We start from the raw sequence: 13109 nt of genomic DNA, 5'->3' as shown, positions 1-13109 counted from the left end.
GACCTCATTAATCTTACATTATTAGCCATATACAGGGAACCTAAACCAAAAGATCTGAACAGAATGTGTTCGACCAGCCTTGAACGTTTAATTTGGACTCGACTTTAAAGGAATAGTGAATTCTGTCATCTTTTATTCTCCCTCATGTCATTCCAAACCTGTATGACTCGCTTTCTTCTGTCAAGACACACAAGATAACATTTTTGAAGAATATTCTCGCCACTTTTAAATTTTTTTTTTTTATACATAATGAAAGTGAGCGAGGACTGGGTCCGTCAAAATCCAAAACAACAACAAAACATGCTATATATACACATTTCTGTCATGACAACTCTCGGAGGGATTGGCATGGTAATGTACATGACAATGTTAATGCATTTGGTCTTGGCGGAATAGATCTGCTACGCTGCTGCTGCTGCGGCAGAGCAAGTACCGAGACTGTGAGCATGTAAGAAATACTGCTGCTGCAAATATAACATACATGAAATAACCCCTATATAGCATACATGAATCACCTCGTAGCAGATCTATACAGGTGGAGCTGGGGAAGGTGGAGGGTTTCTGAAGCACGCTTCAACTGCTACAGCAAGCACTAGTCATATATTTGAATGTTGAGCAGCGAGCTCATTGGCTACTGATACAGGAGAGAACCAATCAGCTGTGCCATGTGATAATGATGTCATTAGGTCAGATTGAGTTAGACCTATAGGACTGCGCCATCTAGAGTTTCATGCCAGAACTCTGTATATATGTGTCTTGCATCTTAATGTGTCTGCATATGCATCTTAATGTCAGAACTTGATCTATCTCAAGTTCACATTCATTTCTGAGTGCAACGCCCACATCTCAAAATCCAATCAACAACCCATGGATAGAATCAAGTCCAGCCCTACATTTTTTGTTTTTTAGTAATCTTTGCACTCATATGTACATCACAATATGGTACAATATGGCTACTTCCGACGCATCACAACTTTAATAGGCCACTGGAGCGAAACATAATTGTGAATATCTTTCAGTCTGTTGGCTACGCACAACTACAGTATAACTTAAAAAACAGCGTATGCATTATATGAACAAATTTTATTGTGCTTTATGGGTTCTGGCATCCTTTTTGAAACTTGAAAGCACTAGTAATTGCATGGAAAAGACCAGTAAATTATTCTTGTTTTGTGCTCTACAGATGAAAGAAAGTCACACGAGTTTGGATTGCCATGCGTATGAGTAAATGATCTTTCATATTTGGATGAACTTATCCTTTAATGTCTAAGTCGGAGAGATTCACTTTCCCAGCACACATGATCCCAAGGGCTTTGGCACGCTCTCTGAGAGGCTTGGCAGTGAGTGAATGAAGGCCGGAGGTGGAAGGCAGGTGCTGCTGTGCGAGGAGCGGAATGCAGCAGGAACGTACCGCAGGGCAGTTTGATTTCAGGCTCCTGTCCAATAGGCTGCAGCAAATGTAGTCTGCATGCTGCCATATACACACCAGAGCTGCATCTCACCCCAAAACCTCATCACTTTCATACATTACGCTTATACTAACCAAAACACATCTTTAAAGGCAGCTATAAATTAATAAATAGAAGTAAGAGTGAAGACCAATCAGTAAAATAACATCACCATTGATGGTCTGCCATACTGTTTGATGATTGTAGCAATGGTCAAAAAAAGTCCTGGCAGACTATGGGCACTGCTTTGTCCCAAAGGCAAGTGCATGAAATCCATGTATATCCTATAACAATCTGTGTGGATTTATATATTAATGAGGTTATGAATTATTACTGAATGAATAAATGCCACATCACTATGATCAGCATGTATAAAATATTTAATATAAATTACTAATGGGTTAATATGTTGTACGGATTAATAGACAGGCTATAGTGAATCACATTACATGAGATCTGTGTAAATTAGAACTGATTAAATAAGCTTGTCACCTAATCAAGGGAACATACTTAACCATAAATATCAGTGACTACATTTACATGCACTTAATTTTAATATTCCAGTTTATATGCTCAGTAGACTTTGGAATACTTAGATATGCGTTCATGTTCCTCTACAGGAAGTACTGAAGACATCCTCTCTGGTTATTAATTACATTGCATTTTAGTAATTTAGAATAGTATTTTAAATCAACTCATTGAATTCTTCTTATTCATGTCACTGCAATAGCAGCAGTATTATTTTTTAATTTTTTAGATATTATTTTTATTAATATTTTGAATTTGTTTTATATATATACAGTATATACTGTATATATATATATATATATATATACTGTATATATTCTTGTATTTTTTGTCCATGTGGTTTTTATTCACTTTTATTTCAGTTATTTTAGAACATCAAATTCAACTAAATGAAAATGAGAAATGTTGCCTTGGCTACTAGCTAAAATAAAATAAAATAATATTTATGTTTTTTGTTTTAGTTTTAGTTAACTATAATAACAGCACAAATGAGTTTAATTAAGAACAACAAGTAAAATAAAAAATAATTGACATAACAAAATTCTGATTAATGTAGCAATAATCATGTGCATGTAAATTTCACTGAAACATCTGGCAGAAATAGACCTAATTGATAATACATAATAGCAGATGCTTCATACACAAGAATGTCTTTTCAACTCTTCTTTAGGTCAATTCATTGTACTTTGTCCTAAGCAAAATGAAAATTGAAATATTCGCTTTGTGAATGCATGCAAACATCACAAGTTGGATGCCCTCAATGCATGCCTTTCTTCAACCTAGCAAAACAACCTAGTGGTCACAGTTTAAATTACTTTCCATCAGCCAAGCCACCCTGCAAAATATACGCAGAAGCCTTGACCCTCATTCATGTATACCTTAGAAGTAATCTATGGCTGCTTTAATGCACAGAGACAGAGCTGAAATGCAGAGCAGATTGGATTAGTATTCAGGTACTGTGTGTTGCAAGTCTCAGCACCAATACGCTGCAATAACAACACATGCAGGCCAGAGAATGTGGCAAGATAAGAACAGGAAATAGGGTGAAAAAAAAAGCTAAACATGTGCAAACACACACAAGCACACAGACTTTGTGTTTTGACTGGTAAAGCCCAGCATGGATGACAAGTCTGCTTTGTGGAGATAGGAAAAGGTATTTGAGACACACGGACACAAACACACAAACGGCCATTAACCACACTATTGTAGACACCTTCTTATCTCCTCTAGACACATCATGGTCTGTCTAGAACTACATAAGTTGAAGATAGTTGGGGTTCTTTTATGCAGGAATTTTTACCTTATAAATAAAGAGATAAAAAAGTAGGTGTAAATTAAATAACTTAATATGTTTAATCTTGCAAAACCTGTAAAATCTTACTTGTCTATGCATAAAGATAATAAATAAATTTACTGAAGGATATATTGTAGCTGCATTTGGTTGCTGTGGGCAGTCGAAGCAAAATAGAGGAAGACATAATTGTGCATACAGTGAATCTCAGGCAGACGTTTTCTTACGTAGTTTGCATTAAATTGAACAAAAGTGACAGTAAAGACATTTTTTCTACTCTCTACTTTTCTACTTTCTAGAAAAAGGTGTATTTTATACATTTATACAGTTTTCACATAAATATTAAGCAGTTATCATAATCGATAATAAAAAGATATGTTAATTGAGCACCAAATCAGCACATTAGATTTCTGAAAGATCATGTGACACTGACACAAAAATTCAGCTTTGCCATCACAGAAATAAATTCAATTTTATAATAAACTAGATATATTAAAATAGAAATCAGTTATTTTAAATTGTAATACTATTTCAGAATATTACGGTTTTTACTGTGTTTCTATTCAAATAAATGTAGCCTAAGTGAGCATATGACCCTTTTAAAACATTTATTTATTTATTTTTTATCAAAAAAGAAAGTGCATGAGTCTATCGCTCCACTGAAAAGACAAAAGTTTGTTGTCGAAGTATGCAATTGTTTGCGTCTGCATTTGTGTGTGCTTGTTTCTTAGCATGAGTCAGCTGATGTTGCTGTGAGGCTTGCATCAGCAAAACTAGAACCCAAAAGCTGACAAAATATCAGAGAAAAGAGGAAGGAAAAAAAGTACAAAAACAGAAACAACTACAGAGAATGACAAGGCCAGACGCAGGGCCAGGAGAGCAGCAGCCATTGGCGCTGCCGTTCCTCATTGCTGTCTGCAGTAATGTAGTCAATGGTGCAGTGAGACTGGCCCCAGGAGCAAGCAGCAGACGGCCCTCCTCCACCAGCTGCTATTAATTAAACCCCACCAATCCTGCTGCAATACACTCGCAAAACAAACCTACCAACAGTACATTCGTCAGAACTTTCGTAAAGTCAAACTCCAAATATCTAAAAGAGGTTTTCACCTCTTAAAATTGATAGATTCACTTTTGTCCCATTCCCAGAAAAAGATGAGATCTATCTCAAGCTCTCAGAATGCATTTCTTTAGCCATATTAGAGCTAGCATTTATTTTTCACAGCCCACTATGACCAATTGAGGTCTTGTTAGCAGAAGCTTTACTGCAGACACAGAATCCAATGTTGGCTTGATGCCACATGAGCCAATAATCAGTGATCTCATGCACGCAAGTGAGAACAGTAGTCTTATACTGCATTACTGAAATGTTTTTACAACATAAATATACTATGGCTTTCTAAGCTAAATTAGTTACTATTGCCATTATGGTCAACTGAATCAACATATGTATTCTATAAAATGCTGTTCATTCTGCAAAAACTTAAAGGGATAGTTCCCACAAATTCTGTTATCATTCTATGGAACACAAAAGAAGATATTTTGTACAATGTTTAAACTGTTTTTGTCCAGATAATGAAAGTCAATGGAGTCCAAAACACTACTAGACACCACTGACATTTTGCAATATTCTTTTGTGTTGCATAGAAGATTTATAGGTTTGGAACAACATGAGCATAAGTAAATGATAGAATTTAAATTTTTGGATGAACTATCCCTTTAAATTTGAAAGAGCAAAAGGTTTGTCTGATAAGGAGAGTTGCTCAGGTAGTTGGGTTAGCAAAGGGTCAATTAGTCTAGAAATTGGAGGAATTAACTGTCTATCCTGGAGTAGCATGAAGCAAAACTAAGTTTTCTTTTGAGGGAACACTTAATTCAAAAGGCTATTTAATTTAAATGAACAGCTAAAGATAACATCCTGATGCATTAAACGCTACGGGCATTTAACAACTTCTTAAAACTTTGTTGAAAGTTTTGCTTGAATGAGAAGCAACCCTTGTCTGAAGGATGATTATATCCAACAGCAGGAGAGAGATTTCAAATTCACCAGCAGCTATTTCTGCTCTGATAGAAGGAGCACTGAGACAAATGGTGAAACAGACGGAGAAATGAAGAGGAGATATAATCTGGCATGCACAATTAAAGGAACGGTTCACCAAAAACTGAGAGTTCTGTCATCATGTACTTACAATCATAATGTTTGAAACCTGTATGGTGCCATTTTTTTCCATCAAGCACAAAATGGACATTTCTTCGTAGAAATGTATGTAGCTATTTTTAATACAACCGTAGTTCATGGTGACCACAACTTTCAAGCCCAAAAAGGACCAACATTCTTCATAGAAGTATCACAGAAGTAGTCCATACTACTTGTCTGCTATATTCTGAAGCCATACAATGTATTTATGTGAGAAACATTCATTTTTTACTGATAACTTCTGTAGTGTTTTTTGGCAAGAGCTGCTAAAAGTTTTATCAGGCATTTCTACTTTTGTGTTTTCTAAGGGGAAAAAACAAGGAAAATAAAAATTGAATTACAGAATTTTTTGGGTGAACTAGTATTCACACTTGCACATATCAATAAAGCCTCACCTTGGGCCGCGAATCTTTGATGAGAACCTTTCAGCCAGTTTCTCCAGACTGCGAGAATACTCCAGTTGAATCTCGGCTTTGCGCCGAAAAAACTCCTGCAGGTCCTGCAACAGCTGGATCCGAGCCTCTGATTGCTGCTCCAGGCACTTGAACTGCTCCACCAACTGATTACGGATCTCTGAGCAACAGAGTAGACATAAACACATTAGTTTGACTCAGCACAATTCTGGACAAAATGCATATACAAAGTAGGGCTGCACGATAAATCGCATGCGATATTTAACGCGCATCTTGTCAGAAAGCCGGTTCTGTAATCAGCGGTAAATCTCCATCACGTGCGTGCTTTCACATTGAGCAGCATTAACTACACAGAGCCGTTGTTCACTGACGAGCTGCGCAAAACCACGTTCATATTCGCGCGATTTTTTGCGCAGCTCGTCAGTGAACAACGGCTATACAAAGCTAGTTAGATTCAGATGTACTTTCTCTTCACAAATAGGCCGAATCCATGATTTAATCCATACAGCTACTGACTAAAGAATTTCCATGATTATTACAAATAATCAATTACAAATTTTGGGAGCGCTTTTGTATTCCTTACACACATGGAACTATCATTTAAGTTGCTTGCAAAACTTTTTTAGTGTGTGTACGTGGCCAGAATATATTCCATCATCCCAGAGTATACAGTATATACATCCAATGTAGATACGAAGGAAAACAATCTACCAGGAAATCTGTGTGCAAACTGGTAAAGGCAAATGGAGAAATATATATTTGGCACATCAAGTCAGACTTTGTCCTTTAATAAAAAATGGATGAGGCTGAAATCCACACTTGTTTTGTCATGATCTAAGCTTTAGACTACAGCTGTACAGCAGTTCCTTACCAAAGAAGAATGTGTGAGGATGGTAAGAATTTTGAAGTAGTCACCCAACAACAAAGCTGTCATATATAAAACATTCTTTATATATAGTCGATGTATTTACATATTCATAGTCGACTGTGGAATGATAGATGATAGATACAACGATAAAACGACAGAGATAGATAGATAGATAGATAGATTAGTTAAACTGCTCAAAGTAATTAATCCAAAATTTTCTCAAATAAGAATGAATAAAAAGGTTACAGTCATCTTCTTTATATAGTAGCACTCTCTGTTATTCCGAGAAACTAATATTTAAGAACAAAGCCTGTTTTCACAGGAAAATCATTGACTTGCATTTAATTGTAAAGAAAGTCTCAAACAGATTGTGTTCTTGAACTGACAAGCTGTTCCCTCAGTTCTGAGAGAAAGAAAATCAAGAATTATACTAACACAACAGCAAAGAACAAGTAGGTTGTAAGTCGCATCCCTCGGGCAGCCAGTTTTTACAGTGCTAAAGTGAAGCTTCTTTCATGTGTCATTTCAAAGAGGCCTCTATTGCTTCAAAGACTTCCTTTGAGGGAATATTTCATTATTTGAATTCCCGGCGCTAAGGTTAACAGAACAATTAGACAACAAAACTGTAGCTTGATGAAGCAAATCAAGCCTGACACAGAGAAAGCTTGAAATCAAACACAACGTTAAGGTAGACAGCTTTACTGGAAATAAAATAAATCCACTGCAATATTGACCGACTTGAGTAAAGCTGCTCAGGTTGAAAACTGTGATCTGCTGCTAACACGAAGCAACACATCAGCGCTAACCCGGTCAAGTTGTCAAGTGTCAAATAACTGCATTCTGCAGGCTTTTTCACACATACAACAACACTTCTGAGCTACAAGAGAAGAATTAACCATTACGTTTAACAGCAAAGACTGTCATGGTGTTGAAATGGGAGGGCGTTCTGTTTTCCTGTGATATTGTGCTGCGATGGTGAGCCACAGTGGAGCAACACAATCTTCGGTTAACCACCGAACCTGGATCTTCCTTTAGAAGTGAGACTACCGCCTGCTGGCACTATTTGTGGTAAAACCCATTTAGGCCCTATTTAGAGGTAGCTTACATACTGAAGAAAAAAACTCTAGCGTGTTGATACCATTCTCACAGGCTCCCTGAAAACTTCTGCTTTTCCTGTTTTTCATTCTTTCTCACTGCTTTTTCACAGTTTTTCTCAGCGTGCATTCGTGTGACAAAACAAGAGAGCCTAGAAGAACGCCCCAGAAACATCTGACACCGTTTCGCATGAATGGCAGGCAGGACTTTTTTGAAAATACTCTCGTAAAAGGAGCGGGTTTAAAAACCTGCAGCAGTGCGAGAGCTGAAAAATAGGTCATGTTGTAAGCGAGCTTCTCGCGGAGACCCTGAGCAATCACAGAATTATTCACAAGAAAGAGGATTCCAAGTGTGCTGTGGCTTCACTTGATGTCTGGAACTCATAGCTGCTCTCGGAGGAGGAATGCTGTGAATTTTGGCCTGATGTCCCTTCTGCCCCTGTAAACTGGTTACTTTAGAAGCACGGAATTACTTAACAGAAGGATTTCTCCGGAATACCCTCAATCTGATGAGACCGAACTCTGTCGCAACCTCTGCTTGTGGATAGACTCAGCAAATAACTAAACGATTGTGTCACACGATGGTCGATGCAACCCTGAATTACACTTTAAAATCAAACACACGGGTTAAGACCATCTGATTTCAATGAAAATAAATAGCCTGTCTCTCATATTAGCAAGCCGTGATGACTAAGCCATCTGAATAAATAGAGATGATGGATCCCTATTACAGAGCATATGAAAAGTAGGGTCAAGAGCCAAAAATACACAAAAGATAATCTAATTATACAGGCAACTAGCTTAACCTTTAATTTAAAGGTTTTCTAACAGATACTATCTATCAAGATACTATCAATTATCTTCTACTATAATTATCAATTATCTTATATACTGTGCGTCATTTGCTTCCCCTCCCCTCAAACCATTGCCATCTGAGCCTTGGGTCCGTTTGTCTATATGGAAGAACTTGAAATAGAGTGTTATAGAGATTCCTGAAATGTTCTTTGTAATTAAATCTCACAAGACGTGCCCTCAGTAGGTTTTGGTCTAGAACTGTGGTTCTCAAATTGTGATCTCCAGAAACCCTGGTGGTCTGTACAAATCTGTCATGTTAACCAAGGCTGCATTCATTTGATCAAAAATACAGTAAAACGGTAAAATTATGAAATACAGTTTAAAATAACTGTTTCCTATTTTAATACATTTTAAAATGTTATTTATTTCTGTGGTGGCAAAGCTGAATTTTCTTTACTGTCACTTTTGATCAGTTTAATGCATCCTTGCTGAATAAGATTAATTAAAAAAATATATTTGAGCAGAAACTTTTGAACAGTAGTGTTGGAAAAAAGTACAAACACTTGGCTGAGTAATCAACTCAATTAATTAACTGACTGCGTAACATAATTTGTGGTAAAGTTTTTTAATTGGCTCATTTCAAAAATGTAACTCTGTACATTAGTATTTAGTCTCAGTTGGAGAACAGTCGCAATCTCATTTCAATGAAATAAGAACAAAATAGCAGTCTGGGAAAATTAGGGATAATTTGTACACCACTTAAAACTGCAGGTAATTTGCTCTGAAGTAGTTTGTATTTTCTCCCAGATTTGAGGAGTTATGTGATCCAGAATCTTTCAGAAAGCTCCCTGGATTTCTGCAGAATTTGAACACCCACCGTTCACAGTTCATTCAGTCTGTTCGTTTATTAAATATCATGGCTAATTTGATCATGCTTTCAGCTGCCATCAAGACTGCAGTTTCCTGAGCTCTGTTTAACACATTTTACCACGCTCAAATCCATTCAGCAGTTTTTCTCCAAAAATCTGCACAGAAAATGTTAAAAAGGACTGCAGGATCCATCTGGGAAGAATAAAACTGTTAGTCCCTCAGTCGTCTGAATAGCACAACAAGATTTTTAAAGTTTCTGAAGAAAATGTGAGTAGTGTTTTCTCATGCATATGCAAGAGTCCCACATTTGATGGTTTAGTACATTGCAATGCACTTTCTAGGTTGTTCTAGCAACCATCCAGAAGACCCTATGAGCCACTTAAAAGAGTCAAAGATTCCACCCACAATAATATCATATCCTGCTCCCTAGATCAATAATGTTTTTCCCATTTTAATGTCTTGCTTAGAAAAGCAGCAGCACAATCTTAAAACAGTTCAAGTGAGGCAAAGTTTTGTTGTGCTTATGAGAACCTTTTTCAAAATACAGCATCATCTGACAAAACCGTCACAGTCTCAACAAGCTAAATTCTTCCACGCACCATTTGCACAAGAGTTCATTGAATTCACTTCTTTACAATGGTGAATTGGAGACTCAGGCCCTTTTCAAGCAAAATAAATCAATACCAAATGGTTCCACCAAGTAATAAGCACTTAAGAGTTTTACTGCAACACAATACCAGTGACGTGGACTTTATATGACACTGAAAGCTCTCCGTTCTCTGGTCCTTGCATGTATAATGCACATATATTCCCAGACAAGCCCGTCTTTGAGTCTCTGCTGCCTTCTAACCCTCGCTGCCTCCAAATCATTCCACTAGTGGATTTGTGTATTATTAGATTAGATTAAAGAGTTTCTATCTTTTTTATCGTGGGTGCTACTCATCCATAGATCTCTCAGTCTCTCGCTCATTACACTCATTAATAATCCTCTTCAGATACACAATGACTCAGACGCTGTTGTGTCAGTGAGACCACTCTCTGTGCTGGAAAAGGGCAAACACTAACCTTGGACAAAGAGAGATGTGAAATGTAGTCACAGGAAATATTTCAGAAGATAGAAAAGGGTGTAGTTTACCGATTGTCTGTTTGTCACTGTCTTCTAAAAAGCATGTGAAAACATGATTCATTGGTATACTTATAAAGCATTAAAGGTACAGTTCACACAAAAATTTAAAATTTGTCATCATTTACTCGCTCTCATGTTTTTCCAAACCTATATGAGTTTCTTTCTTCTGCTGAACACAAAAGAAGATATTTTGAAGAATACTGACAACCAAACAGTGGCTGGTTTCCATTGACTTCCATAGTACTTTGTTATCTATACTATGATAGTCAATGGCAACCAGCCACTGTTTGGTTGTCAGCATTCTTCAAAATATCTCCTTTCTCTTCTTTTGTCTGCACAGCATTCAAAGTATACTTCTTTTTCCGCTGACATCACTTAGATCATCCAGGCTATTGGATAAATAATGCTAACTAACATACATTTAGGAAGTGTTCTCCATCCAATTAATTCCCAATAGATAAAATCAAGCCCCATCCCATTTTTTCTCACTGAACATCCTGTTTCACTAGGAAACGTGTCACATTATTCAAATGAAATGGGTTGCTACGCGTCTAAACTTAACGTTCATGTCCAATTTTCAATGTTAGATTCTTCAATTTAGTGTTCCCAATCTTGAGTATCATAGCATAGCATTACCATAGTATGTCACAGACTCACAGCATCATTTTTGTGTTAAAAGTTATAAAGTCTTCACTGAGGTTAATACATTTCAAGAACCTCTGACTCATAACCGAGGGCACAGCCCATTTAAATAATTCATTTAAGCAAAGACACCTTGGAAAATCTGTAATCCATATTATTCAGCAATTTCCACCAATGCATTATACATGTAGCTTGAAGCAAACAGTAGCTGAATCAGCATCTTTTCCAATCACTGCTCACTGCTTACCAATAGGAGTCCAAACACAGGATGTATGAGTTAAGCAGGGGTCATTTTCGAACAATATTTAAATCTTTGACGTGTTCTCTTTCCCTTCCCCGTTCCCTTTAATTCTCTCTCGCTCCACCTCTCAGCACCCCTTTTCTCCAGCCATCTGTACAGCAAGTCCACTGCAGCAGTTTTGCAGAATTCACACCGAAGATTACATAACACACACCGCAGGCAATTAACTTCAAACTGAATCTGATAAAGCCCCCCATCGGTTCTAATAAGGCCCTATTCATTAATGACAGAAAACCTGACTTTATGAGCCCATTAGTTAACTTATTAACCCGATATAAGAAAAGGTGAGAACAGACATATGCTGCAAGATATGGATCTTTCTTGTGGAAAAGGTCCAGCACTAGAGAACAGAACTATGGGTGACATTTGAGCTTTAAACCATCTTGGACTTCACAGTCCATCATCAGCCAAACTGAACTTTTAGAGTCTGTTTAGGCCCATATGTTTATAATAGACTGATATACATTATATTCGGCTGCCATGATGGCATTTATATGATGCCATTTGCCCCATAATGCCTTGGATCATTTATGTGGCATCATTCTTCAGAGCAAACGACCTTTGATGGGTGGTTATATGAGGGCAGACAGCTAGATCATAACTATCCTGTTATCATGGAGTACAGAATCAGAAACACAAGTACAATACAAAAAAGCTAATGTGAAAGCTAATGTTTATATGTTCACCATCATAATTAGAGCATCTACAGTACCATTCAAATATTTGGGGTCGGTAAGACTTTAAATGTTTTAAAAGAAGTCTCTTGTGCTCACCAAGGATGCATTTATTTGATAAAAAAAATACAGTACAAACTGTAAAATTGTGAAAATATTTTTCAATCTGAATAGAATTTTAAACTGTATATTTATTCTTGTGATGTCAGAGCTGAATTTTCAGCATCATTACTCCAGTCTTTAGTGTCACATGATCCTTCAGAAATCATTCCAATATGCTGATTTGGTGCTCAAGAAACATTTCTTACTGTTATCAATGTTGAAAAAAGTTGTGCTGATTAATATTTTTGTGGAAACCATGATATATTTTAAGATTCTTTGTTGAGTAGACAGTTCAAAAGATCACCATCAATTTGAATTAGAAATCTTTTGTATTATATATGACTTTACTGTATGTATCTAGAGAACATTGAATATATTCAAGATGCACAGGCATTACAATTTTGGCTGATATTATTAATAAACCAATAATAGTTTTCATAACAGATAAATGGCTGCTAATACAATTATATAGCATTTTGTCTAAACAAATAAATAGTAATAATAATAAAATCAGTTGATACAAGTAAAATCAGGCATCACAAAATGAAAACATAATTCCTTTTTTAAGTATGAAAAACTAAAAAACACTTTAGTTTGGGGACCAATTCTCACTTATTAACTATGACTTTTGCCTCAGTAAACTCCTAATTTGCTGCTTATTAAAGGGGTCATATGATGCGATTTAAATTTTTCCTTTCTCTTTGAAGTGCTACAAGCTCTTGGTGCATAAAGAAGATCTGTAAAGTTGCAAAGACTAAAGTCT

At 36.5% G+C, this 13109-nt stretch overlaps 1 protein-coding gene across 1 annotated transcript in view; it reads right to left on the bottom strand.

Moving 5' to 3' along the window:
- Positions 1-13109, bottom strand: part of LOC107712067 (SLIT-ROBO Rho GTPase-activating protein 3-like) — an 82832-nt gene that overhangs the window by 52602 nt on the left and 17121 nt on the right. The window contains exon 2 of the mRNA XM_016517191.1: positions 5857-6034. Within this exon, the coding sequence (XP_016372677.1) occupies positions 5857-6034 (178 nt within the window). The remainder of the gene's footprint in view (positions 1-5856; positions 6035-13109) is intronic.

The sequence above is a fragment of the Sinocyclocheilus rhinocerous genome, unplaced genomic scaffold (genome assembly GCF_001515625.1).
Source record: "Sinocyclocheilus rhinocerous isolate Xijiao unplaced genomic scaffold, SAMN03320098_v1.1 scaffold1710, whole genome shotgun sequence".
NCBI lineage: Eukaryota > Metazoa > Chordata > Actinopteri > Cypriniformes > Cyprinidae > Sinocyclocheilus > Sinocyclocheilus rhinocerous.
Note: the sequence above shows the minus strand (reverse complement) of the source record. Positions and strands in the feature narration are given on the sequence as shown.